This window comes from Ornithorhynchus anatinus, chromosome 18 (genome assembly GCF_004115215.2).
Source record: "Ornithorhynchus anatinus isolate Pmale09 chromosome 18, mOrnAna1.pri.v4, whole genome shotgun sequence".
Classification (NCBI taxonomy): domain Eukaryota; kingdom Metazoa; phylum Chordata; class Mammalia; order Monotremata; family Ornithorhynchidae; genus Ornithorhynchus; species Ornithorhynchus anatinus.
The window spans coordinates 34,865,829-34,879,851 of NC_041745.1; the positions used below are offsets into that span (position 1 = coordinate 34,865,829).

Consider the following 14,023-nt stretch of genomic DNA (forward strand, 5'->3'; position numbering starts at 1 on the left):
CTATTCTTCCCCAAATCCTACAGCACTGAGGCAAGGGAGAACGTACTGAAGACTGTAAGTACGTCAAAGGGCAGGGACTGTCTCTATCTGTTGCCGACTTGTACATTCCAAGCGCTTAGTACAGTGCTCTGCACATAGTAAGCACTCAATAAATACTATTGAATGAATGAATTACAAACCAACAAACCTTCTTTGCCCAGCAGGAATTAGTCACCATAGAAACTGTACAGGGCAAAGAGATCAGAAGGTTCAAGATGGGTTTGACTAAGTCAGTAAATGAAGGGTCCATAATAGATTACTCAAGGGAAAATTAGGGATGCAGGGGAGGACATTAGGGGCTACTAGATGGTCCATTCCCTACTATGAAGATGGATATCCAAAAAGGCAACCATCATCATTTCCTCCAAGCAAGCCTGTGCCCTTATCGGAGCCAGCCTACAGGGCTAAGCGACCACTCATTGTCCAAGAAATGGTGCTGCCTATTGCCCATCTAACTTCTGACAGCAAGTTGAAATATGGTGAACAGCCAAGATTTCTAGTAGCACCAAGGAAGAAAACATTTCACATTCTCATTGTCTTGAGCCCACGGCTATGTGCCAGGCTGCCAGGTACCATTTCAAGCTAAAATAACTCCCCTGCCCAAGGGGGCCCGATCCAGCTCCAAGGGACTGGAGGGGCCCAGAACCAGGTTCTGTCACTCTCAGCCCCTGTTCGTCCATGGGAACACAACCGCTGGAAACAACTGTTGGAGTTTTAGGTTTGGGGATTTGTTTGTCCTTTCATTTTCCAGCGGAATTTCTTTCAAATCTCTTATCGTGTTTCCTTCCGCTCAGTGAAATATTAGCTCAGGATGTAGATAGAGCTCGCTTGGCCATGGGAGGCAGGTGGTGGGGTGGCCCGGCCTCATAGCTAAGCAGAGCTTCACCCACCAACCCCGATTCAACAAGATCGCCAACGAGCAGACGGCGGGGATGAACGAACCCGGCCGTGGGGGCTTTGCTCCCAACCTCGGCTCTCCCGCAGCCACACCATAAAAACAGACCTGGGACTGAAAAAAATCACTCTCAAAGACTGGTGGCATATCCACCCTGTGAAGTTGAGGGGAATCTCGGGGTTTGGTCACTAGCATACCATTAACCCTCTAGAAAGACTAAGTCCCTGATGGGTAGGGAAAATGTCTCCCGACCCTGCATTGTACTTTCACAAGTGCTTAGTACAGTGTTCTGCACAAGACTAAGCCCCGATGGGCAGGGAATATGTCTACCAACCCTTATACTGTTCTCTCCCAAGTGCTTAGTACAGTGCTTGGCACACATTGATACCATCAATCGATCGATAGATAATCGGGAAGCCACAGGGTAACCCTTTTCTGAGTCCACAGAGTCCAGAGTCCATTCGCTGGGTGTGGATAACCTAGTTTGCAAATTGTCCACGTTTTGGAGTTTTTCTGCTGAACAACTTTTTTCAGCTTCAACCTCACATTAAGGCGAAGGATTGGGGAGGGCTGTGGAAGTCATACTAGTCAAATGCTTGAGAAGAATGACATTTTCCGACAAACAAGGTTTGGAGAGGATCCACAGATACTTCATCTCATTGGCAGAGTAACTGAACTCCTAGGCTACCTGCTGTGATCTCCACTGGTGTAGATAACTGAGATCACCCGCCAGGTGATCACCTGCCTTTAAGGCCCATGATCTTTCCACTAGGCCACATTGTTTCTGGTAGCTGGGAGAGAGGGAAGAACAGAGCCTCCAGCCATTGCCAAACAAAAGTACTCCCAGGTCAATCAGAGGACACGCATGAGAATGCAGACTCAGGACCCCAAACCCATATCGGCATGGACTGCAAAAAGTCACTGCCCTCAATTCTGAAATGTCCACATACAAGGGACTGTCTGCTCATTTCCTGGAAGTTGCTGGAAAGGGAAGACCATTAGAGAACCACAGAACCCAGCTGTGCCTTATGAAACACACAGATTCAGGATCTTCTTGAAAACGAGCCATGTCCCACTCCCCCCAGGCCCAGTCTCTGATAATGGGGCCAGAGGACTTGATTCTTGACTTCCTCTTGACCAAGTCCCATCGCTGTTTCCTCGTTCAGCCCGGGCATACGCGACTGTACAAAGGCAGATGTCCAGCCTTTAGCCCTAAGGGCTCCACATCCAGTTTAAACTCTCTCCCAGCAAGACTGTCCACCAGTCTGCCCTGTATTTGAATCCTGTTCAGGGAGCACAGAACTGCGGAGAAACCCCAGTTTGGTCAGAAAACAGATCCTGGGTACTTAATGCTGTGCATTACGTTTCTGGTTGATGGTGGGCGGGGGGGAGGCCTTGAGTAGTTCACCCTTCCAGGGGCTTAACCAGCCTTCCCATTCTAACCACATACATTACTGGGCATAATTCCAAAGCTGAAAGGCACTAATTGCTTTTGTCCTAGGAGCTAGAAATGTAGTCACTCTGGGCTGATGGTCTTCATTATGGTATTCTATTACCTCGTTAATTGGTATCGTCAGAAAACATCCTGGTTAGATTTTGATACTGCTTTCTGGCTCCGGGCAGTACCAGGTTCTCATAAAGAGAGGAAAAGAGAGACTGCGGTGTGTGGATGGGTGAAAACTGCCCCAGAAAGGGTTAACTCTAATCAGTTTCTAGCATGCTTATAACCCCAAGTCCAGTCCAATAATAAAAAGAGGTGGATCTAGAAGGTATGAGAAGAGAGTGGATTGCTTTCATGTCTCTGCCTCCTGAGCGCCTAGTGCAAACCTTTCCTTCTGCTGAACAGATTCCGTGGCCTGACGAAACCTAATGAATGGCCGAAAAGGCTCTTATCCGGACACTGATCCTTTTCGGCCTTTCCAGGGCAGATTTCCTTTGGGAAGAGTCTTTGAGTCCAGCATAGTTCCCACACCTTTTTCTCCCTCAGGTAAGGCCAGCTGAAGAGACGGAAGAATGGACACAGTGGAGAGCCTCCTGGTGAGTGGCAATTTCACTGACACCTGTGAAACCGGACTGAAAAATGAGACTTTTCTCTGTCTCTTCGACCAGCCTCATCCTTCTAAAGGTAGGCAGTTGGAAGGTGGGGGAGGGAGCCTGTCATTCGGACCATCTCGAATTGAGGGAAATGCATACAGGTGCTGGGAGGAACAGGTCTAAGGTAAACAATGCCATTTGGGTAAAGAACGGATGAGCAGGGTGTCCTAACTTTCCTGCCTTTCCAGATGACAGAGACGAGTTGGCGAGGGTGGGGAGAGAGGGCACAGACAGGCTGAGAAGGAGAGGGAACACAGAGGCAAGTAAAAGTGAGACAACGAAAGGCAGAACAGCTTAAAGTTACAGGGGACGTCTGAGAGTCGGTGCTGTCCCTGCCTCGTTGCCCTGTAGTTGAACTAGCTCCAAAAGGCAATTAATGGTAAGTAACATCAGGGGAGCTGGAAAAGAAAAGCTCACACTCTTCGCTCGAGACGCTTCCTCGGCTTCAAAGGGAATCGCCTCCTGAAGAATTGGAGGGGTTTCTTTTCCTGATGAACACCAGACTTTTGCTAGTGAGTTTCCACTGACTGTGGCAGTTGCGGGGACACTTGGATTTACTGACCACAAGTTCAGCTCCAAATAACAATCCCGAGCTCACGTGGGGCTAAAAAAACCAAAACGCTACACGAAAAAGATTTGAACGTCTTGTTTAAACATTAATTCTCCACGTTGGCCCTTTGCAGACTGGAAGCAGTTGGTGAGGATTCTCTTATATTCCCTGATCTTCCTGCTCAGCGTCCTGGGGAACACCCTGGTGATCGCTGTGCTGATCCGGAACAAGCGGATGAGGACGGTCACGAATATATTTCTGCTCTCGCTGGCTGTCAGTGATCTGATGCTCTGCCTCTTCTGCATGCCTTTTACGCTCATTCCCAATCTGATGGAGGATTTCATTTTTGGGAGTGTTGTGTGCAAAACTGCCACCTACTTCATGGGTAAGTCCCCCTTAAGGCAACATTTTAGGGTTTTCATTCTGGCTGGGATCTCTGGAGCAAACAGATGCACTGGAATTAAAGAGATTGTGGGCAGGGAAGGTAGCTGTTAAGAAGCTGGCTCTGTGTGTGTGTGTGCGTCTGTTTAGAGGGAGGGGCGGTAAGTGAAAGGTAGGTTAGGTGGGGAGACTTTCTACCTCGCCGTGGGGTTTGTTTGCAGCCTCACCAGGACCAGTTTGACAAAGGCATCCGCTTAAATGTAAAATGGAATAAAGTCACACTCACAACTGTGGGAATAACCGGTCCACATACCTCTGCTCTCCCTGAAAAAGGGCTCCTGTGGGTTTTCCAGCTTCCCTGCTCCTTTTCAGGACAGCGATGGAAATGCAGCCCTTGTTCCAACTCTTTGGTGACTATTGTGTGTGGTGGGGGTGGGAGTTGTTTTAAAAAGGGAAAGGAGGGAGAGAGACAGGGAGGAGGAGAGTGAGAAAGAGAAAGAACACTGTTAGTACTGTTTTCTCTCCTTTCTGGCAGCTCAAGGAGCTTTGGCCCAAACTGTTTCTCTTGGGTCCCTGCTTTTCCAGATGATGGAGGTTGTGGCCCAGGGGGACCTGGAAGGTACCCAGGGTCAAGGGTAGAGTGCCGATCTGGAGGAGATAACCACCTACACACTGGCTGTCCAAGGGGCTGGCCTCAGTCCACTTTGAGATCTAAATTGGGAGCACTGGATCGGGTGGAGGTTCTTAGTGTGAACGTGGGTGTTCTTAGCAAGTTCACAGAAGTATCAAGGAGGCTTCACTAATCACCATTTACTCGGGCCCCAGTCTCTGGGCTTACGGGCCCTTCTCCCAATGGCTCTTTTCAAGAACGTGGGCTTTCCTTCGGGATCCTGTCGAATCTGGGCCGTGTCAGGAGAAGGGGGGCGTTTAGAAATCTCGACGCTCCCGTATCGAAAAATCCAGACTCTCCTCTGAACAAGGCTGCAGTGAAATGTCAGCCCACAAAAGCAGACATGAATTGCTTTTCCTACAGTGAAACCTGTACCTTTACCACATAGGTAGAGAGACGTCTGTGGAGCACATTCCAGCGTGAAGTTAGCGCTGCTTGGTTAATTTTGTTTAAGGAACCATAATGGGAAGAATTTGGGAGAAAATTTTCCTGATGGCGTATTGGAATGGTAGCCAAAAAAGGGAAGGGATCATCAGAGTGTAAAATTATCCCAGCCTTAAGAGTGTGCATCCTCAATGCTAATTAGACTAATAAGAAACACGCAATGGCATCGGATCTTTTCTTTTTTAAAAAAATCAGTTAAGGCTCAAAAATGTTCATAAAAAGAATATTAAAACACGATACATCTTCTTTAAAAAGACTGTAAATGCTGTAAGTGCTTCTGCTCCAGTGGGCTAATTTGAAAGGTCAACAAATAACGTTAATTAAGAAAAAAAAGTTATTATATCTCTAATCTTTCCCAGATTGCCCAGCCAAGGAGATGTACAAACTTTGCTCCTTATGACTTGGGGAAAACGTCTCATTCCAAGGACCCCCTTGATCTTAGCAAGAAGTTAGTCAGAGCAAGTCACTTCAGTTCTCTGGGCCTCAGTTACCTCATCTGTAAAATGGGGATAAGAGTGTGAGCTCCATGTGGAACAGGGACTGTGACCAACACTTAACTTCCCCAGCGCTTAGAAAGGCGCTTGGCACATAGTAAGGCTTAACGAGAACCATAATTATTAGAAGCACTATGAACGTATCTGGTGGGTACCAAGAAGTCTCTGCAGGCTCCGCTCCCCTGGTAACGGTTCCCTGGTGCCGTGCCCACGCCCGCGCTACCGTAAGCTTGACGGCAAAGAGGATGGGACTCCATGGCCGAATCAGCGCGATCCCTTTGTCTGTCGGACGTCTAGGCATCTCCGTGAGCGTCTCCACCTTCAGCCTGGTGGCCATCTCCCTGGAGAGGTACTGTGCCATCTGCAAACCCTTGCAGTCCAGGGTCCGGCAGACCAAATCTCACGCCTTGAAGGTGATCACGGCCACGTGGTGTCTCTCGTTCGCCCTGATGTCCCCTTACCCGATCTACAGCAGCTTGGTCCCCTTCACCAAGCACGACAACCAGACGGCAAACAAGTGCCGGGTCCTGCTGCCCAGTGACATCATGCAGCAGTCCTGGTAAGCCTCATCTCATCCCGTGTTTCCGTAAAGTCCCGGTTGGGTGATGGGGGGCCAGGAGGGGAAGGGAGGAATGGGTGTGGGGCTGGGAGATGATGGATTCTAAGGGAAGGCGGGGAAGAGCAGACCCCTGAGCAGACCTATCCTGAATGGCCTCAGGGCCCCTCCTGCCTGAAGGAGAGAGTGACAGCGTGGTCTAGTGGCTAGAGCAAGGGCCTGGTAGTCAGAAGGACCTGGATACTGATCCTAGCTCGGCCGCCTGTCTGCTGTGTGACCTTGGGCAAGTCACTTAAATTCTTGGTGCCTCAGTCACTTCATCTGTAAAATGGGGATTAAACTGTGAGCCCCACGTGGGACATGAACTGTGTCCAACCTGATTACCTTGTATCTACCCCAGTGCTTAGAACAGTGCCTGGAACATAATAAGAGCTTTAAAAATACCATCAAAATAGGCAGGGGGATGGGCCACATCCCTTCCCTGGCTACCCTCTAGCCTACTGTCTCTATGACCAAAGGGAAAAACAGAGCCAAACTCTCCACTCAGTCCTTTCCATGCCATCCTCACTGCCTAGTGGGTGCCTAGTGTTTTAGACTGCAGGGAGCCAGAGGGGCCTGGGTTAAATTAGGGCCTCCTTCTAGTCTTGTTCTTTATTCTCATCCAAGCATCACAGAACACAACCAGGCTACCAAAATGAATTACATTACCAGGTCTGAAAGCCACCGGCTCCGGCTTATCCGAGTATGCCTCAGCCAGCGACATTGTGATCCACTGCTACATCCGAACAGTCCGGCTGATGTTTACAGGGTCCTGTTGACTCTTGGCAACTCTTCTAAGCTTTTGGCAATTTTAAAATTGAGGAGTGTGGCCTAGTGGAAAGAGCACGGGTCTGAGAGTCACAGGACCTGGGTTGTTATCATGGATCCATCACCGCAGACGATCAGTAATATTTGAGCACTTACTGTGTGAAGAGCACTGTTCTAAGCGCTTGGGAATTTACAATACAACCGAGTTGGCAGATGCAATCCCTGCCCATTAGGAGCTTAGAGTCGACAAGGAGACACTTTCCTGTTACGTGACCTCGGGCCAGCCACTTAACTTCTCAGGTCCTCAGCTTCCTCATCTATAAAAATGGGCATAAAAATGGGCTTGTACTCCCTCATACTTAGTGAACCCCACGTGGGTCAAGGATTAAGTCCGACCTATATCTTGTATCTCAGAGCTTAGAACAGTTTTCAGCGCTTAGAACAATGCTTGGCACATAGTAAGCACTTAACAAATACCATCATTATTATTATTATTACTCCAGCACTTAGTACAGTGCTAGGCACATAGGAAACATTTAAAGATCACAGTTGTTGTTATTAATACAAGTTCCAAGGCTATAGAGTTCCAGATTTGAAAAAAAAAGGCACTTGTTTAATGAGAGACGAGCAGCTTGCCGGACCTTGTTTGGAAAGAATCAAGAGAAGAACTTGGAACTGAGTCTCAGCTCAGTAATAACCCAATTGGATGATCGAAATGGAGGTGGGGAGGCAACCGTGCTGTCCTGGACCAGAACGGTAAAGAGGGTTCAGGAAAGAGAGGCCGGGAAATATCTGTCTGATAGAGCTTCAGAGCCCAGAAAACTGACAGCCAGGAAACAGAGAAGCCCCAGAAGTGAAGTGGGAAAAGAATGAAGGTGATTTCAAAGTAGGATTCCATTACAGATCTCCAAACCAAGAGGAGAAGATGGAGGACAAGGCTACATAAATTCATCTCAGGTCAGCGTCTTGGAAAATGGAGACATTTTAACTCCCCAGACACCTATTGGGGGAAAAAAACCCCAAAAAACACCACACTACATTCCAGCAGGCCCCATCCCATCTAACAAGGGTTGGAGGGAGCCAAAACTAATTTCAGGCAAAGCAGAGGAGAAGAATAGGGCAGGTGTTTCTTATTTGTTTCTAACACACAGAGAAAAAAATGGAGTAAGGAGTTGAAAGTTTGTAAAGACGACCATAAGATGTGAGCATTCAGCATTCCAAGGGAAAGGAAGAGAAAGATCAGCGAGGTAAAAACCATGAACTTTAAGAAAACAAATTTTACCCGGCTATGGACACGAGGAGGAAGGAAGGGCCTGGAAGCGAGTCCGAGGCAAATGAGTTCAAGAAACCTGGTAGCATTTTAAACAGCAATGCAGCCAATAATGAACTAGGCCAAAAGGACAAGAGAGGTGACAAGTGAATCTTGGACAGTCCAGAATCATCCGGAAAGGTAATTGGGGAAGTTAAAAGGGGGTTGGGGCAAAATCAGGGTTTCTTACTCAAGAAATAGTCCAATCAGACAAGCTGTGGAAGCGGGCTTGAGAGAGACAGAGAAGGGATCGGAAAAGCTCCTCCAGCTGTGGAAGGCCCAAGAGGAGGAGGAAGTGATAGTACCCCTACCACAAAAGCCAACCTGGTGCCAGAGGGCTTTGGAGAAAGGCTGAGGGACCCAAGGCCTTACTCCCTGGGGGCGAATGAGACTATTGCCTGCCCCTTTTCCCAGGTTTCCAGAAGTGGAGGTGAGCCAGAGCCTCCTTCCCCCCTCTTTCCAGGCCTCCAGTGAGCGCCGAAACCTGCCAAGACCAACTGAAAAGACTCACAGTCGGGGCTGCCTGCTAACTCTTCGAAGCCAGCCTTCCCCCGTCCTGCTTGGGCACCATCCTGTTTGTGAGCAGGACTTCATTTTCTCACCCGTCAGTACAAACAAAATCAACTGAGATCCATTATACCAGGACATTCGGGTGTGAGGTCCCACAGCACACTCAAGGCGAGGTCTACGGTCCACTGGACACCCTCTGAAATTCTTAGGCAAATCTGACTCACGCTAACTCTTCTGCCATAGATGAAGGGGGAAAATGGTGTTGGCCTTCTGGATTTGCAAGACTCATGTAACATGATGGCCCCTAAACTGTTTCTATTAAGCCAGAGCCAGGGAAGAGGGTCCTTTAGAGACCTTATCCAGAGAGATAGAATTTGTCCATTCCTTGGTCGCAGAATTAGAAATAAACACCAATTCTAAGGTCAGTCATGAAGTACTTTTATTCAGGATCCTTCAAGTATGAAAAGTTTGTCTTTTCTCCTCTGAAGATACATTTTTTCTTAGGAGTGGAATCAATCCAGGCTGTCCTGGAGCTGAAATTAACCTTTGGTTGATCCAACCTAACATATTCGCTCTCAGATCAGAATCAAACAAACACTAGCCGTTTCCATAAACACAGTGCAACATAATGACCTCAAAATACTTATTTTACTGCAAATTGCAGATAACTACCGCTGCTCCAGGCAAAGCCTGGCCATCCTCACAAATGTCTGTGGTGTGTTAAAATAAGGCAAAGCAAATCTGCTGCTCCTCTGCCAACGCACAGCCCGGTGAGAGGCAGGAAGCATCCTGAGAAACAGCTTGGGAGGCAGCAGGAAAGCCGCTGGTGGGGGTGGACCTGGGAGCGTCAGCGGGTCTTCCCTGATCGGCCCAAGGCTCTGTGCCTCCCTCTTGGGATGGGGTTGGAAAATCATGGTGCTCGGACCTATTTCTACATTGAGAACAATGATTATTATTACCATTGTGGTATTTATTAGGAGCTTTCTATGTACCAAGCACCGTGCTAAGTGCTGGGGTAGATTCGAGATCATCAGATCAGAAACAGTCCTTGTGTCCCACATGGGGCTCACAATATAAAGAGGAGGGACAAAAGGTATTGAACTCCTTTTTTTGGATGAGGAAACTGAGGCACAGCAAGGTTAAGTGACTGGCCTGAGGTTACACAGGCAAGTGGGAAAGCAGCAGGGCTTAGTGAAAAGAGTATGGGCCTGGGAGACAGAGGACCTCCTGGCTCTGCCACTTGCCTGCTGGGTGACCCCGGGCAAGTCACTTAACTTCTCTGTGCCTCCATTTCCTTATCTGTAAAATGGGGATTCAATACCTGTTTTCCCTCCCACTTAGACTGTGAGCCTGAGGAGGGACTGGGACTGTGTCTGACCTAACTATACCATGTCTTCCCTAGAGCTTAGTGCCTAGTAAGCACTTAAATACCACCATTATCAAGTGGCGGATCTGGGATTAGAAACCAGATCTCTTGACTCCCAGGCCTCTGCTTTTTACCCTATACCACGCGGCTTCTCAGAAATCGGTTGCTTGTTAACTTCTTGTGAATTACTTTAGGTACACGTTCCTGTTACTGATCCTTTTCCTTATTCCCGGAATTGTGATGATGGTAGCGTATGGATTAATCTCTTTGGAACTATACAGAGGAATCAAATTTGATGCCAGCCAGAAAAAAACAATCCACGGTAACTATCATTTACCTAAATAATAATAATGTTGGTATTTGTTAAGTTCTTACTGTGTGTCGAGCACTGTTCTAAGCGCCGGATAGATACAGGGTAATCAGGTTATCCCACGTAGGGCTCACAGCCTTAATCCCCATTTTACAGATGAAGGAACTGAGGCCCAGAGAAGTGAAGTGACTTGCCCACAGCCACACAGCAGACAAGTGGCGGAGCTGGGATTCGAACCCATGACCTCTGACTCCCAACTTTTCAAAGATACCCACACTTTATATTTCACCTCATTTAAATATACGTATATCCATATACTGAAAAACCTCAATAATATGTGGATGGCACGGGGATGGAGAGAAGTTAGTCCAATCAGATATGCCCTGTTCTTCTGTGGTGTGAGGGTTATATTCTTGCAAAAACCCCAAATTAAGAAAAGCTCGTGCTGTAGCGCTCACTGTGAGCAACACAGAGTATATGCTTGCTCTCCTGTTTCTTTTCCGAAGCTGTGGCCCTCTGTACTCAAAATGGGCTCATGCTCTCAAATCACGAATCTTGCACTAGACAAAATATCTCACATCTACCTCAGTGCTTATGTAGCAAAAACACACGACGTGACAGAGTAGATGTGTGGGGAAGAGTCTTATTTGGATACATCTTTCTTTAAAATACAGTTTTACTTCAGTAATGTTTGTGTGTGTCTTGCTGCATGGACTTTCTCCAGGATCTCTACTGTCTCTTTATTAAAACAAACAGAAGAAAGCCATCCATAAAACAACTAGAGATTAAAAAGTTTTCTATGTCTGCCTCCCTGCTCTTGCCTCTGCTGCCCGCCTCTCTCCTACCCTCACCTTACTCAGAGCTTTGCCTCTAAACCAAAGTTTTGTCAATGAGGCACATCAAAAACTTCATTCTTTAGATACAATCCTGCCTCCCTTGGGCCAAGGTAGAACGGCTAAAGGGCAGAAGCAAGCGGTAAGTACCGCATCTCATTATACCAGATCGTAGGGACCAGATTCATTAGGTTTCACTGAACATCCAGGTCTTTCGAAGATTGCAGTGATCAGGTAGTCAGAAAGAGCATTAAATTGGGGCCAGGATCATGCTCGGAAAAATTGTCACTTTTCCCGCTCCGGGCCAAAGGTTCCAGTGGCAAGACCAGGGGCCCCAGTGTGCAGCCCAATGACTCCCAGCCAATTTGCTGGAGACCATATGCTGATAAGTTTAGTTAAGATTTCTCCCAGGCTTCTCTTCAGAAGTGCTGTGGCCTAGTGGGCCTTTCGGCTTTCCTAATCCGGCCTCTGCCACTTGCCTGATATGTGACCTTGGGTAAGTCACCTAACTTCTTTGGGTCTCGGTTTCCCCATCTGTAAAATAGGGAGGAAATATGTGTTCTCCCTCTGTGAACCCCGTAGACGGCTCTGAACAAGTGCCATTATTATTATTATCGTTAAATGGCCCACTCCGAACCCCAAGCGATGTGCCTTTGTCCCTGCAGAAGGGAAGACCAGTAACAGCAGCAGCAGGTATGAAGACAGGGATGGGTGCTACCTGCAGAAGACGAAGAAGAGGAGGAAGGTGAATCTGCATCCTGTGCCCAGTGGCGATGGCAGCTCCAAAATCGAAAGGGTCAGGAGCACCAGCTCGGCCGCCAACCTGATGGCCAAGAAGCGCGTGATCCGCATGCTCGTGGTCATCGTGGTCCTCTTCTTCCTCTGCTGGACGCCCATCTTCAGCGCCAACGCCTGGCGGGCCTACGACACCCCGTCGGCCAACCGGTTCCTCTCGGGGGCCCCCATTTCCTTCATCCACCTGCTCTCCTACACGTCTGCCTGCGTCAACCCCATCATCTACTGCTTCATGAACAGACGCTTCCGCCTCGGCTTCCTGGACACCTTCTCCTGCTGCCCGCGGCCCCGGCCCCCGGGAGCCAGAGGCGAGACGGGCGAGGAGGATGAGGGGAGCACGACCGGCGGGTCCCTGTCGAGGGGCTCCTACAGCCACGTGAGCATAGCCGCTCCTCCCCCTTGAGGCATCTCCCACTCCCCACCTTCCCCCGTCCCCAGGCACCTCTGGAGGCTGTGGAGCTAGGTTGCTAGAGGAATTACTCGAGACGGTTTTGTTTTTGTCAACGGGAAGTCCTGTTTTTTTTAGCGTGCGACTTGTCTGGAAAAAAGGGGGAGAGACCCTTTTACCTGAATGTTCACCTGAAAGGGAAAAGGGGAAGCCGACATTGAACGGGAGCCCGACGTGGACTGGGTGGGGATGTTGTCTGAAGCCTAAATAGAGGGAATATGGGAACCTTGGGGAACGGAGGCTCCGGGGAGCTTTCCGAGTGTTAAAACAGCTTAGTGCTTGCTGTTGTGGTCGTGAAGTCGTTACCGTTCTGCCTTCTGATGCAAAAATCACAATCCAAATATCCTTTGAAGAGAAATGTTTTTGGCTTCCTTCATATCCAATACTTGCACCCTGTATTATGACTAAATATCTGTGACGTGTAAACGTGAAGAGACAAGCCAACGGTTGATTCTCTCTTACTACAATTTCAGTACTTTACCATGGAGGCTTCACCTTCTATTTTGAGATAAATTCTATTGAACAAGAATAACTTAGCCCTAGTAAAGGTAAAAGATATTCTGCCCCCGCCCCCTCAACCCTGTGAAAGTAAATTCCAAAGCTGATTGAATCTACCGGAGATTTAAATTCACAGAACAGTAATGACAGAAAGCCAGTTTGTTCTCGGGCAAGAGCCCTTCGGGACCACTCAGTGGCTCAAGTCCAGCATGGACTGTGCCTGCGGTGGTGTGAAATAACGAGTTCCTCAACTTGAAATGCTTTTCTTATCTCTCTGAGATCACTTAGCAGCCCCCCTTATTTGGGAGCTGTGATCTTTGTTCCTGTCCTCCTCCCCATCCTATTTCTTGTCTGGCGCCCTCACTGACTTCAGAAGGAAGTCTTTTTTTTCCTTAAAAAACAACAACAAAAAAACAAGAGAAGCAGGTTGGGAGAATTGGCCATAGTTAGCTAAAACGATAGGACAGAAGAAAACCCTTCTGGCTCTTCCTACAAGCAGTCTTCTCATTCCAAAGAATCCCTTGGCTTTACCTTACATTTTCCGTACTGGTTAATTCTCTGGTGTGTATAAATGGAACATACAAAGAGTAATGCACGATGCCCTTTGTTAGTCTCTGTGTTATCTTAAATAAAGAACTTGTTCCTGGCTGTTAGTCTTTGGTTGGAGTGTGGCTATATTGCAGTCTAATCCTTGAGAGTTGGAAGTTATCTGTGTATCTTGGTCCTCTCCTAGCTCATTCCTAGTCAAAAAGTAGAGTTAAAATATACCACGAGAAACAGCTCTGGAAGGAAAAAAATGTTTCAATGTCCATCCATCATGAGAAGTGGACACTAATATAATGAGACAACGAGACACTAATATAGTCAATGTAAGGTCTTTTTCTATCTGTAACCAGCTCTGTCAGGAATGTCAAGCTAAAGATATAACTAAACTTAGTTCTTTAAAACAAAATTCACTACTTTAACTGGACTTCCAAAATTGGACTTTCTCTATTCTGCTGCTGATGGCGGTAAAACTAATCCA

The 14,023-nt window shown here is 47.8% G+C and overlaps 1 protein-coding gene across 1 annotated transcript; it reads left to right on the top strand.

Annotated features, from left to right (window-relative positions):
• Positions 1-2,865: 2,865 nt before the first annotated feature.
• CCKAR (cholecystokinin A receptor) lies at positions 2,866-13,652 on the top strand. Its single transcript, XM_029046551.2, has 5 exons — positions 2,866-3,059; positions 3,712-3,963; positions 5,865-6,126; positions 10,310-10,437; positions 11,924-13,652. Exons 1-5 carry the CDS (start codon positions 2,948-2,950, stop codon positions 12,454-12,456), a joined length of 1,287 nt encoding a protein of 428 aa, XP_028902384.1. The 5' UTR covers positions 2,866-2,947; the 3' UTR covers positions 12,457-13,652.
• The last annotated feature ends 371 nt before the right edge of the window (positions 13,653-14,023 follow it).

What these genes read in the sequence shown, in the direction of transcription:
- CCKAR (XM_029046551.2), top strand. Translation starts at nt 2,948, where the DNA reads ATGGACACAGTGGAGAGCCTCCTGGTGAGTGGCAATTTCACTGACACC. An exon ending in CCAGCCTCATCCTTCTAAAG is followed by an intron (nt 3,060 to 3,711) that starts GTAGGCAGTTGG and finishes GGCCCTTTGCAG; the next exon opens with ACTGGAAGCAGTTGGTGAGG. An exon ending in AACTGCCACCTACTTCATGG is followed by an intron (nt 3,964 to 5,864) that starts GTAAGTCCCCCT and finishes TCGGACGTCTAG; the next exon opens with GCATCTCCGTGAGCGTCTCC.